General features: G+C 35.9%; 1 protein-coding gene across 2 annotated transcripts in view; it reads left to right on the forward strand.

Moving 5' to 3' along the window:
• The window catches only part of LOC126253250 (origin recognition complex subunit 1), a 138,940-nt gene that overhangs the window by 52,770 nt on the left and 73,153 nt on the right, over window positions 1-13,017 (forward strand). For both annotated transcript variants that reach the window (XM_049954453.1, XM_049954452.1), the window contains exon 5: window positions 12,491-12,661. In XM_049954453.1, the coding sequence (XP_049810410.1) occupies window positions 12,491-12,661 (171 nt within the window). The remainder of the gene's footprint in view (window positions 1-12,490; window positions 12,662-13,017) is intronic.

A 13,017-nucleotide genomic window follows, 5' to 3' on the forward strand; every position in this document is an offset into this window, starting at 1 on the left:
GTAAAAGTTGGCTCACATATGAAAATGATATTTGCAGTACGGATTGCGAATAAGAAGCTGCTGTTATGAAACTGTAACTGATTTTTTGTCTTCTGCTTTATAAAGATTTTCTTTTCTTTTGTGGTGTTTATAATGTTTCTTCTAAAGCAGTAACTTATCATTGTTTGATGCAATTTGATGTTTTACTACTCAAACTACAATGGTTCTTTATAGATTCATAAAATATATAGTAATCTTTTTAGCAATTTCCCCTGTATTCTATTTGCAAAGCAGTTTCTTTCCTTGCATTTTCACATATTTAGTTGGGCAAGCTGTACATTGTTGCAGTGTTGGGTCAACTTTCAACATACAAACATTTGATTTTTTCAACATTGTGATTCTACTACTGGAAAAGATTTAATACTTCTTTTAATGCCCTAAGTGAATTATAGTTTTGGTTTGTTAGCAAAGGGATATTTTCTTCTGCGATCCTCACCATCAAAACTGCCACACTTGCCTTTAAGGGTTAAAAATCAACCTTAACTTGTCATTAATATGAAGAGTTTTTAGGAAAAATTCCTAACAACTCTAAATATGTTTCCTTCTTTTCCAAAGAAATAACGTTTGGAATCTTGACAGTGCCTACCATTGTTCACAGAAATTATTCTTCCTGAAGTACTTCTCTTGCAGAGACTATAACATTTCTGTCTGTGATCATCATCTAGTTTCCAAGCCGCATGGAGTGGCCGCGCGTTTAGAGGCACCATGTCACTGACTGTGCGGTCCCTCCCGCCGGAGGTTCGAGTCCTCCCTCGCACATGGGTGTTCGTATTGTTCTTATCATAAGTTAGTTTAAGTATTGTGTAAGTGTAGGGACCGATGACTACAGCAGTTTGGTCCCTTAGGAATTCACACACATTTTTATAGCTTCCAAAATGTGCAGCAGATTTGATGTCTGTTTTTCTCAGGAAAATGTTTGGTGTATTTAAAAAGCTGCACTTGCAGTTCAAATGTTTTGAACAATTTACATCATGTGGTTTTTTATTTTCTGTAGTAATCGTGGTTTATTTTTTTCTACATTTTGGTTCCAATTGATGATATTACTTCCATCTGTTTCCTTTAATTTGTGGTGCTTGTGCTGAAGTACCAGATTGATCTGCAACAAAAGAATCATTGTGATTTCATCGGATTTATAGTGTCAGAGTGCTCGAGAAACACAGAGGTGTGACAAAGTAATTACCGTCGGCTCAGTTTCCGTTGTAGTGGATAACTATCTGCACGTCCTTATAAACCTACAATCCATTTCACATATTCATCTGGAGATATTTTGCTTATTTTGTGTGAAAAAGATATGTATGTTTTGTGCATAAGCATACCATTTTTTGATTAATATTCTTGAATATTCAGGATCTGTTGGCTACATGCTCACAAAAGAATAGTTTAATGCATATAGTATGGAAAGTTCTGGCAGGATGTTGCTACTTTAGGCTAAAAGAATCATATTTTGTACACTTTTCAGTGACTGTGAAGTATTCTGTTCATTGCACCCTAAAACATTTTCTGCCTGGAAGTACCTTCAACAGTCCATAATACCTTTATATGTGTGTTCACAACTTCTGCATTATTTCTGAATGATAAAACCATTTTAAATATCCACCATAGGCAGCGCTGATTGGAGGCCCAAGCGGTGCTTGTTGCACCAAGCTGAGAGGGCTGCCCTAGTGTGAACTTTTTACACAGAGAGTGACATAATTTACAGGAAAAACAACCGGTTTCCATGTGCCGTAGATGTAGATTTATTTTTAAAGGTTTTACCAAGAGCCCAAAGAGTGGCAACTAATGTATGAGGGCAGGTGGGAAGGGAAAGGGGGGGGGGGGGGCATCAAATGATGTGTCACTTGTATGGAAAAAATCAAAAGGGGGGGGGGGGATGTTCTCAAATTGGCCATTACCATAGGCTGTCAAATTCTTTCTACAAGATGACTATTGCATTGTGTACTGTACTACATTACTGGCCAGTGTTGGCTAGCAGTTATTTTCAGATGCTTTTGCATTGATGAGTGTGTGCTATGCGGGATCTCTCTCTCTCTCTCTCTCTCTCTCTCTCTCTCTCTGTGTGTGTGTGTGTGTGTGTGTGTGTGTGTGTGTGTACAATAATCTGTTTCCACATAGCACTAAATAGTACATGTCATCAATAAAATGCATTTGAAAGTGGCCACAGGCCAAATCTGGCTAGTAATGTAATATGATACCTGATGCAATACAATTCATATACTTAAAATGCTTTTATTGTAACATATTTTACAAACTGGTTGAGTAAGCACTGACACGTTTAATTCTTCAGCATTTTGAAATTTTATTACATAGCTATTTTAGTCCAGTACCGAAATATAACCTCAAACTTATTGTGTAATGCTATTTACTAATTTTGCTATGATCTGCATGTCTCTGTAGAATTATTAACTTGCTAGAAATTACATCACTGTTTTGTTGCTTCCTTTATGTCCTAATACAAGGTGGCACTGTCAGTTGAGTATTTCATTATTATAAGTACTATACATCAAAATCACTGCTCAGCACTCTAAATAACAGTACTGCCATTTAATAAACACTTAATTATTATTTAATAGAATTGAAATTGGCACATTGTACACTGACACTTATTATCTCATAGTTTACAGAACAAAGTTAACTGCTTGAAAACACAAAGCACAAAATGCAGTTAATTCTTTTTCTGTGGCATTATTTTGAAAATATGAAAGATATGGTGAGCCCTAGGATGTAGTGAATATTCCCTGTAGACAATGATCTATAGTTTATATCTCATAATTCAGTTTTTGCATTTTTGACTTTTCCCAATGTGACCATGCTCTGTCAGAAAAAATCTATCAGACTTATTGCAATATGGGTTGAAGGGAAAGAAATAGGGACAGATGAAAAGGACTAGTGAGGTTTAGGAAATGGGGAGAGTTTGGAAAAGCCATCCAGAACCCCAGGTCAGGGGAGACTTGTTTTTTTCTGAAAATAAATCATTAAAATAGTATGAAAGCAATTTTGAAGCTACACCTATGAAATCTGATATTTGACTTTAGTTAGAAATTAAAAAAAAAAATGTGTGTTTCACTGATTTGGGAAATTCAACTCCTAAGAGGGTGAAATGGGGCCTGACTCATTTCACTGACTCATCATCGCCCAGCCCAAACCACTAAGGATAGAAACTTGAAAATTTACAGAGGTTGTTGATCGTATACTGTAGTAATCATTTAAGAAGAAACTTTTTGAAATTCTACTTCTACGGGGGTGTAATAGGGGATGAAAAGCTAGTTGGAAATATGTTGCTCTTAGGGCAATTTTGAAGGTAGAAATAAGAAAATCGGTATTTGCTTTCTCAGTCAGAAATTTAAGAAAATATGTATTCATCATTTTTGGAAATTTGACCTTTAACAGACTATAATAGTGGGAGAAACAGGGTGAATAAGAAAATAGTGATGCGGGTAAGCTACTATGAACAGTATAGTGAATGCATTATCGTCATGAGGATAGACACAAAGCCCATGCCTGCCACAGTAGTACAAGTTTATATGCCAGCTAGCTCCACAGGTAATAGAGAGATTGAGGAAATGAATGATTAGATAAGAGAAATTATTCTGAATAAAGAAGACGAAAATTTGTGATGGGTGACTGGAATTCGATAGTAGCAAAGGAAAGAGAAGAAAAAGGAGTAGGTGAATATATAGACTGGGAGAAAGGAATGAAAAAGGAAGCAACGTGGTAGAATTTTGCACAGAGCATAATCTGATCATTGCTAGCACTCGGTTTAAGAATAATACAAGAATGTTGCATACATGGAAGAGATTTGGAGACATTGGAAGATTTCAGATTGATTATATAATCATTAGAGCTTTAGGAACCAGATTTTAAACTGTAAGACATTTCCAGGAGCAGGTGTGCACTCTGACCACAATTTATTGGTTACAGACTGTAGATTTAAACAGAAGAAATTAGAAAAAGGTAGGAAATTAAGGAGATGGGACCTGGATAAATTGAATGAACCAGAGGTTGTTGAAAGTTTGAGAAGGATCATTAGGCAACAGTTGACTAGAACAGGTAGAAGATATGCAGTAGAAGACAAATGGGTGGCTTTACATGATGAAATAATAAAGGCAGCAGAGGATGAAATAGGTAAAAATACAAGGCCTAGTAGAAATCCTTGGATAACACAAAAGATAATGAATTTATTTGATGAAAGGAGAAAATTTTAAAAATGCAGCAAATTAAGCAGGCGAAAGGGAATACACAGCTTTAAAAAATGATATTGACAGGTAGTGCAAAATGACTAAACAGGAATTGCTAGAGGACAGATATAAGGATTTAGAAGCATATTTCACTAGGGGAAAGATACGAGGATGGTTTCAAAAGTTATTGGAACGGAATAGGGAAAAAAGTACTTACATCACAGAAACTTCTTTGATTTTTCAATGTAGTCTCCTTGTAGATTAATGCACTTGGTCCAACGATGTTCCAGTGCCTTGATCCCATCTCGCAAATGAATTTCCTCCAGGCCTGCAAAATAATTGTCAACTCCAGCTATCAGTTCTTCATTTGAAGTGAATCTTCGTCCACCAAGAAAAAGTTTCAGTTTTGGGAAGAGATGGAAGTCTGACGGAGCCATATCAGGTGAATAAGGCGAGTGTGGCAACAATTCATACCTTAGTTCATGTAATTTTGCCATGGTGACGGCAGGTGTGCGAGCAAGCATTGTCTTGATGGATGATGACTTTCTTCCTTGCTAATCCTGGCCCTTTGTCACGTATCTTTTGTTGCAATTTGTTCAGGAGGTTAGCATAGTATTCTCCAGTAATTGTTTGCCCAGTGGGGAGATAATCTACAAAGAGCATGTTTCCACTGCTTTGACTGTTGTTTTGTCTCTGGGGTATAGTAGTGCACCCAAGCTTCATCAATGGTCACAAACCGGCTCAAAAAATCTTGTTCGTTTCTCCTAAAACGGGCCAAACATTGTTCTGATATGTCCATTCTCATGCGTTTTCGACCCAGCGTCAGGAGTTGCGGCACCCATCTTGCAGATAATTTTTTCATTTCTAATTCTTCAGTTAAAATGTGATATACCCTTTCAGATGACATCTGGCAAGCTTGAGAAATTTCATGCACTTTGAACCGGAGATCCTCCATGACCATTTTGTGCACTTTTGCAATGATTTCTGGAGTAGTGACACATCTTAGCTGACCATTGTGGGATCGTTATCTGAGCTCTCCCAACCAAATTTAAATTCATATGTCCACTTGCCAACAGTTGAATATGAAAGAGCAGAGTCCCGCAATGTATTCTGGAAATTGGCTTGAATGTCCTTTGCTTTCATACCATTCTTTACAAAGTACTTAATCACTTTTTTTTTCTTCACAAAGCACTATGTGGGAACAACAGAGCCACATCACCGCCACAGCTCTCTTCCAAGAGCATTGTCATGGCACGTGTTTACAGGCAACAGTCCAATGAATATCACATGAACAACTCATTGCAATAGTGCTGACCTCTCATGGTGATTCCGAGAACTTTTCAAACCACCCTTGTAGATATATTCGAAAGGAAAATTAAAAGGGCCTTTGACTAAGACAGGAGCAGCTGTATTAATATCAAGAGCTGAGACAGAAAACTGGACCTAAGCAAAGAAGGGAAAGCTGAAAGATGGGAGGAGTATATAGAGGGTCTATACAAGGGAGATGAACTTGAAGGCAATGTTATAGAAAGGAAAGTGGACACAGTTGAAGATGAGGTGGGAGATATGCTACTGCTAGAAGAATTTGACAGAGCTCTGAAAGATCTAAGTCAAAACAAGGCCCCAGGGGTAGATGATATTCTGTCGGAACTACCGGTAGCCTTGGGAGAGCTAGCCATGACAAAACTCTTTCCTCTGTTGTGTAAGATGCATGAAACAGGTGAAGTACCCTCAGGCTTCAAGAAGAATGTCGTAATTCCATTTCCAAATAAATTAGCTGCTGACAGGAGTGAAAATTACCGAAGTGTCAGTTTATTATTATTTTTATTATTATTTTTATTATTATTATTATTATTATTATTATTAATTTTATGGCCTTCATTGGACCACTCTAGTCAAAAATACAAAGTTCTAAACAAGTTGTTACATAGGGATACAATTTGCTTCAACAATAACTTAATATGATATTTAGGCAATATAATTATTAGTCTATTCTTATATGAAAGGTGTTTTGCTCTTCTGTCTGCCCAATATTTCTTCATTCTTTCAGATATTTTCTTTCTTTCTTCATCTGAGACAACTCTTCCTGTACTCCTTTTATTGATTTTCATTTGTAGTCTGGTTTGCGGGTCTTGCAGTATTCTGGTTTTCTCTGTCTTGTTTTTTAGGTCATCTACTGTAATTTGAAGTTTTTATATCTTCCTTAATTTCTGTGATCCATTTAATGTCGCTCTTGCTATTCCACAATTTTTGTATTATTTTTTTACTAATTCTGTTTTCTGGAGTTCTCATCAGATGTCCAAAGAATGAGATGCGTTTCTTCCTGATTGTGCTCATGACTGGTTCTATTTTCTTATATACTGTTTCATTTGATGCTATTCTCCAATGTCCATTTATTTTATACTGTTTGTTTATACATGTCCTAATTATTCTTCTTTCTATTTTTAGTATTCTGTCAATTTGTGCTGTATTAGTTGTTTTGAAGATAGTTTCAGCTGCATACATTATTTCTGGTTGTGTAACTGTTTTATAGTGTTTCAATTTTGCATCTATAGATAGGCTTTTTTTTGTTGTATGTAGTTTTGGTAGTGTAATTTGCATAGTTCAGTTTTTTTATTCTATTCTCTCATGATGGCTTCTCATTTAGATTGTATGTTATTATTTTGCCTAAATATTTAAATTTATCAACAATTTTGATTTCCTGTTCTCCTATTGTAATTTTGTTTGCAAGTGGTGGATCAGTTAGCATAATCTCCGTTTTTTCAAATGATATTCTAAGACCTACTTTCTCTGCTATTTCTTGTAGTGATTTCACTTGTTGCCTGGCTTCTTGAATGGTGTTGGCTAGGAGAGCAAGATCATCAGCGAATCCCAAGCAGTTTAAGCTAATATCATCTTTTGCACTTCCAATTCTTATCCTCTTTGGATTGTCCTTGTACCATTCTCTCATTATGTATTCCAGTGCACTGTTGAACAGTAATGGTGATAGACAGTCACCTTGTCTTAAGCCTGTTTTTATGAGGAATGGTTCCGAAATTTCTCCTCTAAACTTCACTTTTGATTTGGTGTTGGTTAGAGTGAGTTGTATTATTTTAATTAGTTTTGGATGGAGTCCTAGATTTCTTAAAATTTTTAATACTGAAGGTCTGTGGAGACAGTCATATGCCTTCTTAAAATCTACAAATGTTATTGCCAGAGGTTTGTTCCGTTTCTTGTAGTATGCCATGATCAATTTTAAACTAATTATCTGCTCTGCACAGCTTCTCCATGGTCTGAAACCTCCCTGATATTCCCTTACTCCTGTTCTAATTGCTCCTTGATTCTTTCATATAGGATCTTGGATAGAATTTTGTATGTGCAATCTAGGAGAGAGATTCCTCTGTAGTTGTCTGGGTTGCTCTTATCTCCCTTTTTGTGTAGTGGGTGGATGATAGCTGTGGTCCAATGTTCGGGAAATCGTTCTGTTACCCAAATTTTTGTTAGAGCCATGTGTAAGGAGGTCTTGACTGTGTCACTTGCATATTTCCACATTTCAACAAAAACCTGATCTTCTCCACATGCCTTATAATTTTTTTGTTCTTTAAGAATTTTTTCTACTTCTTGGAAAGTTGGAGCGTCTATTTTGTTAGGTTTGGTTTTTATTGGGGTATTTATGTTGATTTGTAAGGGTTCTTTGGGTTCCTCACAATTCAGAAGTTTGTTAAATGCTTTTGCCATGATTTCTGCATTTTCCTTGTTACTGTGTGTCATTCTTCCATCTTCATCTTTCAATATTAGTGTAGGGGCCTCATACTGTTGTAGTTGTTTCCCAAAGATTTTTTAGAAGTTCCTGGAGTTGGTTTTATGTTAATTACCTTCTATAGAGTTTATAATATCTTTATGAAATCCTCTCTTGATTCTTCTAATATTTTGAGTGGATTTTTTGCTTTCATTTTTTAGGTTGATGGCATTATCTTCAGTTTTATGTGTTTGAAACTTTAACCATGCTTGGTGTCTTATCTTCATGGAATTTGTCACATTCTGATGTCCACCATGCATGTTTCCTTCGTGGGTTCAAGGGAGCTAGATTCTCTGCTTCTTTTTTAAGATTAGGTACTAGTTGTTCTAGATCATCTGTTAATTTGATGGTTTGTGTTATTTGTTGGTACTTATTATTTTTAATTAGTTGATGTGGATCAAACCTCCTTTTTATTTTATTAGTTTTTCCGGTCCCCTTCTTTAACAGAGTGAATTTGATTTTAATTTTAACCATGTAATGGTCTGAGCCTGTGTCTACTCCTCTCAGTACTTTAACATTGTGGATCTCCTTATGAAAATTTTGGTCCATACAGACATGGTCTAGCTGACACTCGCCCTTCCTCCAGTCTGGATGTTTCCATGTTTTAAGTTTACTTGGCTTCCTCTTAAAGTATGTGGATTTAGATATAAGGTTGTGTTCTCTGCAGAGTTCTACAAGTCTTTGACCGTTTTTGTTTGTAAATTTATGTGGACTCCATTTTCCAATTATATCTTTATATTTCCTTTCTTTTCCCAACTGAGCATTGAAATCTCTCAATAAGATTTTTACATTCTTTTTATTTACTCTGTTCAAAAACCCTGTTTCAAACTGGGGACATTGTTTCATTGCCCTCGGTCCTGGTTTCCCATTATAAATTCTGTATCCTTGTAATTCGAATGGGTCCTCTGTGGTGTTTCTCATTTCTTGGATCCCTGTTATTAAAATTTTTTGTTTATTTAGTTCATCTGTGAGCTCCTTGAGTTTTCCGGTCTGAAGTAGAGAGTTTATGTTGTGTGTTGCTATATAATTTATTTGCTCATATTTAATCTTCTTTTTGTGTTTTAGTGTGCATTTGGATGGTTGCAAACGCTCCAATTCGTTGCTGTCTTCTAGTTGACTACCCACCGAATCCGATGTAGCCTTTTCCTGCCTTTTTGAGCAGGACGGTGGAATTTTTTTCCTAAAAGACCTTTCCATTTTTGACTTTCCAAGGTTGTCAACCTTAGTTGGAGCAAGCTCCGATTTACAACTACGGTTGTTAACCGCAGAGGGTGTGTTTGGTCCGCGAGAGCTATTTTATTTCACTCAAGTCCGCCAGTAAACCGGTGAGGACTTCCCTATCCGCCACCTGGGACGCACCACGTAGGAGTATCACCTCTCCTCCTAATAAGTCATGGTTGCAAAATGCTAACACGAATTCTTTACAGTAGAATGGAAAAGTGGTGGAACCCGACCTCAGAGGAGGTCAGTTTGGATTCCAGAAAAATGTAGGAACACACGAGGCAATACTAACCCTACCACTTATCTTAGAAGATAGGTTACGGAAAGACAAACTTATGTTTATAGCATTTGTAGACTGGGAGAAAGCAGAGAAAAAGGCCATGTACAACTTGTACAGAAACCAGACAGTAATTATAAGAGTCGAGGTGTGTGAAAGGGAAGCAATTGTTGAGAATGGACTGAGACAGGGTTGCAGCCTGTCACTGATGTTATTTAATGTATACATTGAGCAAGCAGTAAAGGAAACAAAAAAATATATGTAGTTGGCATTAAAGGTGAAGGAGGAGAAATAAAAACTTCAAGGTTTGCCAATGACATTGTAGTTCTGTCACAGACAGCAAAGAACTTGGAAGAGCAGTTGAATGGAATTGACAGTGTCTTGAAAGAAGGATATAAGATGAACATCAACGAAAGCAGAACGAGGATAATGGAATGTAGTCAAATTAAATGAGGGGATGCTAAGGGAATTAGATGAGGAAATGAGACACTTAGTGGTTTGTGAGTTTTGCTATTTGGGCAGCAAAATAACTGATGATGGCCAAATTAGAGGGCATATAAAATGTAGACTGGCAATGGCAAGAAAAGCATAGGGAGTCTTTTCCGACGGTATTTAACCATCACAGGATCACTAATTTAGTATTGGAATGGGGGGGGGGGGGGGGGAGACAGAGAGAGAGAGAGAGAGAGAGAGAGAGTTTTGGCGGGGGGGGGGGGGGGGGGTAAAAATTGTCGAGTATTTGCTTGTAGCTATGCTATAATGTGTATATTAATTTAAAACATTAACTTTTCCTAGTTGTTTTTTCACACTACTTAAGTGTGATGTTGCTATTGGCTGACTACATCACGTGTCCTATGCTCTAAATATCAGTTTTCATTGGCTGGCGATATAACATGACATGAGCCATGACTAGCTGACAAAAGCTGTGTTTCGTTTCCTAAAGTGCCGTCAAGTTCTACACTACTGTATAAAACTTTTACCCTCCAATGTATTGATAAGTTTTACAACTCTGAGGGAAAATGTACTGTCACTTAACACGAAAAAATTGTGTTTTCACCTGAGAAAAAGTGTATTTTAACCGAAAAATTTGGTAATTATTTTTATTGACCATGTATACACCCTGTGAAAGATTTTTTTCTGACAATAAATTATTATCAAAGAACTGCTGTAGCATTTTAAAACTACATCTATGAGAACTGATATTTGACGTCTCAGGACCTGTTTCATTGTCTTTTAAAATTCAACCCCTAAGAGAGTGAAATAGGGACAAAAATTGGTCTTTCATTTCTTGTTTAGTGGTAACAGAGGATGAAAGTGTCTTAGAAAGTATCACCACAAGAACTCAAAAGGCAGGATTGGAAAAAAAAAACTCTGGCAGCAGCTACCAGAATTGCTTTTTGATCAGAGGTATATTCGAAAAAGACCATGGTTCTGTGGTCTCAATTAGAGTGAGTAGATTAGAAGGTGCTGCAGTTTGTGAACAGCTTAAAAGTTCCAATAAAAAAAAAAAAGCAAAACAAAATCTGTGCAGACCACGCAGCCCACACGAATGGAGCAACGGGTGCACAACTAGTTACATTATGTTTTGAAATTGATTATTTTTGTCGATATAAAGTTATTGCAGTATGTTTCTTAGGAAAAAATGTGATCTCATTTACTTAATATCGTAGATTTTCAAATGTTTAAAATATTAACTTTATGAGGGAACAAGTCTTAATATGTTACAGTGATACAAGTACTACATTATTCACAGTGGATAATAAAATTTGTCCAATAATAAATAATAACTTTTATAATAATAATGAATTATAAAATAATGATTAACAATAATTAATACAATTTAACCAGAATAATCCTACTTAAATAAATTTAGTGTTGCAAAAAATTCACAAATGACTATGAATAATCTCTAAAAATAGAGAATTAGAAAATGCATTGAAACCTTGTTTTAAAATATTTCCTGACATTAATGCTACAGCCAATGTTAAATGTGCTACTTCCTTGATTAACTTTTCGTGCCAAGATTGAAAAATCAAACTTGGAACCGTAAAGTGTACATGGTCCACCAAACAAAATCCGTTTGTGTTTAACTGATACTGTAATGTATTTGGAATCTTATGATGTGTTACATTAATACACCAGAGCTTGCAGTTCTTTCAATGCAAATGACAAGTACATTGCTAGTGGTGGGACTGATGAGGGGGAAAAAAACTAATAAATGTACTATTTATGAAATAATGATTACTTCTTAATCGTGTTTTGAGTATTTCCTAGGCTTTCCTAAGTTACATTTTATATTGCATTTAAGAGTTTGTTTCCTCAGGAATACATGGACTGATTGCTCTTGATAAACAGAAGTTACCATAATTTAATTTTACTTGTTTTCCCAAGACAGTGTTCACTATTTTGCAGATATTTGCACTTTTGATTGTTTTGCTTGTTGCATAATTGCTAGGCATTGTAAAAGGATAGCAGTATGATGCAGCCGTTAAGTTTTATACCAAATCTATGGTGTAGTTGCAGGCTAGAACTGTACTGTTCTCTAGGTTCAAAGGCTGCTAAGTAAAGCTAATAGCTGCAGTGGTATATTATGAATGCTGGTCACTGGCAGCAGGGAATTACCAGTCTCTCAAAAATGTGTATTTTGTAGTAGGGAAACAGCACATTGACAGCCATTAAAACCTAGTCATTGTTTCACTTTTCCTCATGTTTTTCTGTCCTCTCTGGCCCCCATTCCCTCCTCTGTTGATTTGTCATTGTCTTCTACTTCCTCCTTGTGAAAGCTGAGTACTATCTTAAAACATTTATAAGTTTTACTTGCTTAATAGAAAATAGTTTTTTTTCCCTTGTGAAGTGTAATTTCCAGTGCCTTATTGCTGCAGTTAATTGTGGATTCATAGAGTGATTAGAACGACAATAATGTGGTGTATTTTGATAAATTTTGTGATGTCACACATTTGTTGTTCTTTGTTGTATTGACATGAGGTAATTTTCTTGCAGTTCATTGAAATAAACGGACTTCAGCTAACAGAACCAAGACAGGCATATGTTAGAATTTTAAAAGAGCTGGGTGGTGAGAAAGTGACCACACAAACAGCTCAAGAGATACTTGAAAAGAAATTTACAAAACCAAGCAAGAAAGACTTGCCAACAGTTCTTTTAGTTGATGAGGTAAGAAAATGATATGCTGTTTTACTGTATGTCATAGGTATTTACTTCATAGAGTATCTCTTAGTCCAACTGTGGTTCACTAGCCTAGACATTTAAAAAATTTCAAGTAATATTGTTTAGGTGCTCCTGCTTTATGTTTATTATCAAGAAAACTTAAGTACATGATAGTCTAGCATAAGAATTAATGTCTGCAACATTCTTTGGCTAAAGGGATAATTCTGCTTTCATTTTTAATTCTGTTTCATACTGATGCATTGATTACGACAGCCATATAGCAAGTTATGCTAAATTTGTTTCTCTCTCATTAAGTAACGAAAAGTACATTTTGAGGGTTAATTTGGGAGTAAAAGAATTGT

The sequence above is a fragment of the Schistocerca nitens genome, chromosome 4 (genome assembly GCF_023898315.1).
Source record: "Schistocerca nitens isolate TAMUIC-IGC-003100 chromosome 4, iqSchNite1.1, whole genome shotgun sequence".
NCBI lineage: Eukaryota > Metazoa > Arthropoda > Insecta > Orthoptera > Acrididae > Schistocerca > Schistocerca nitens.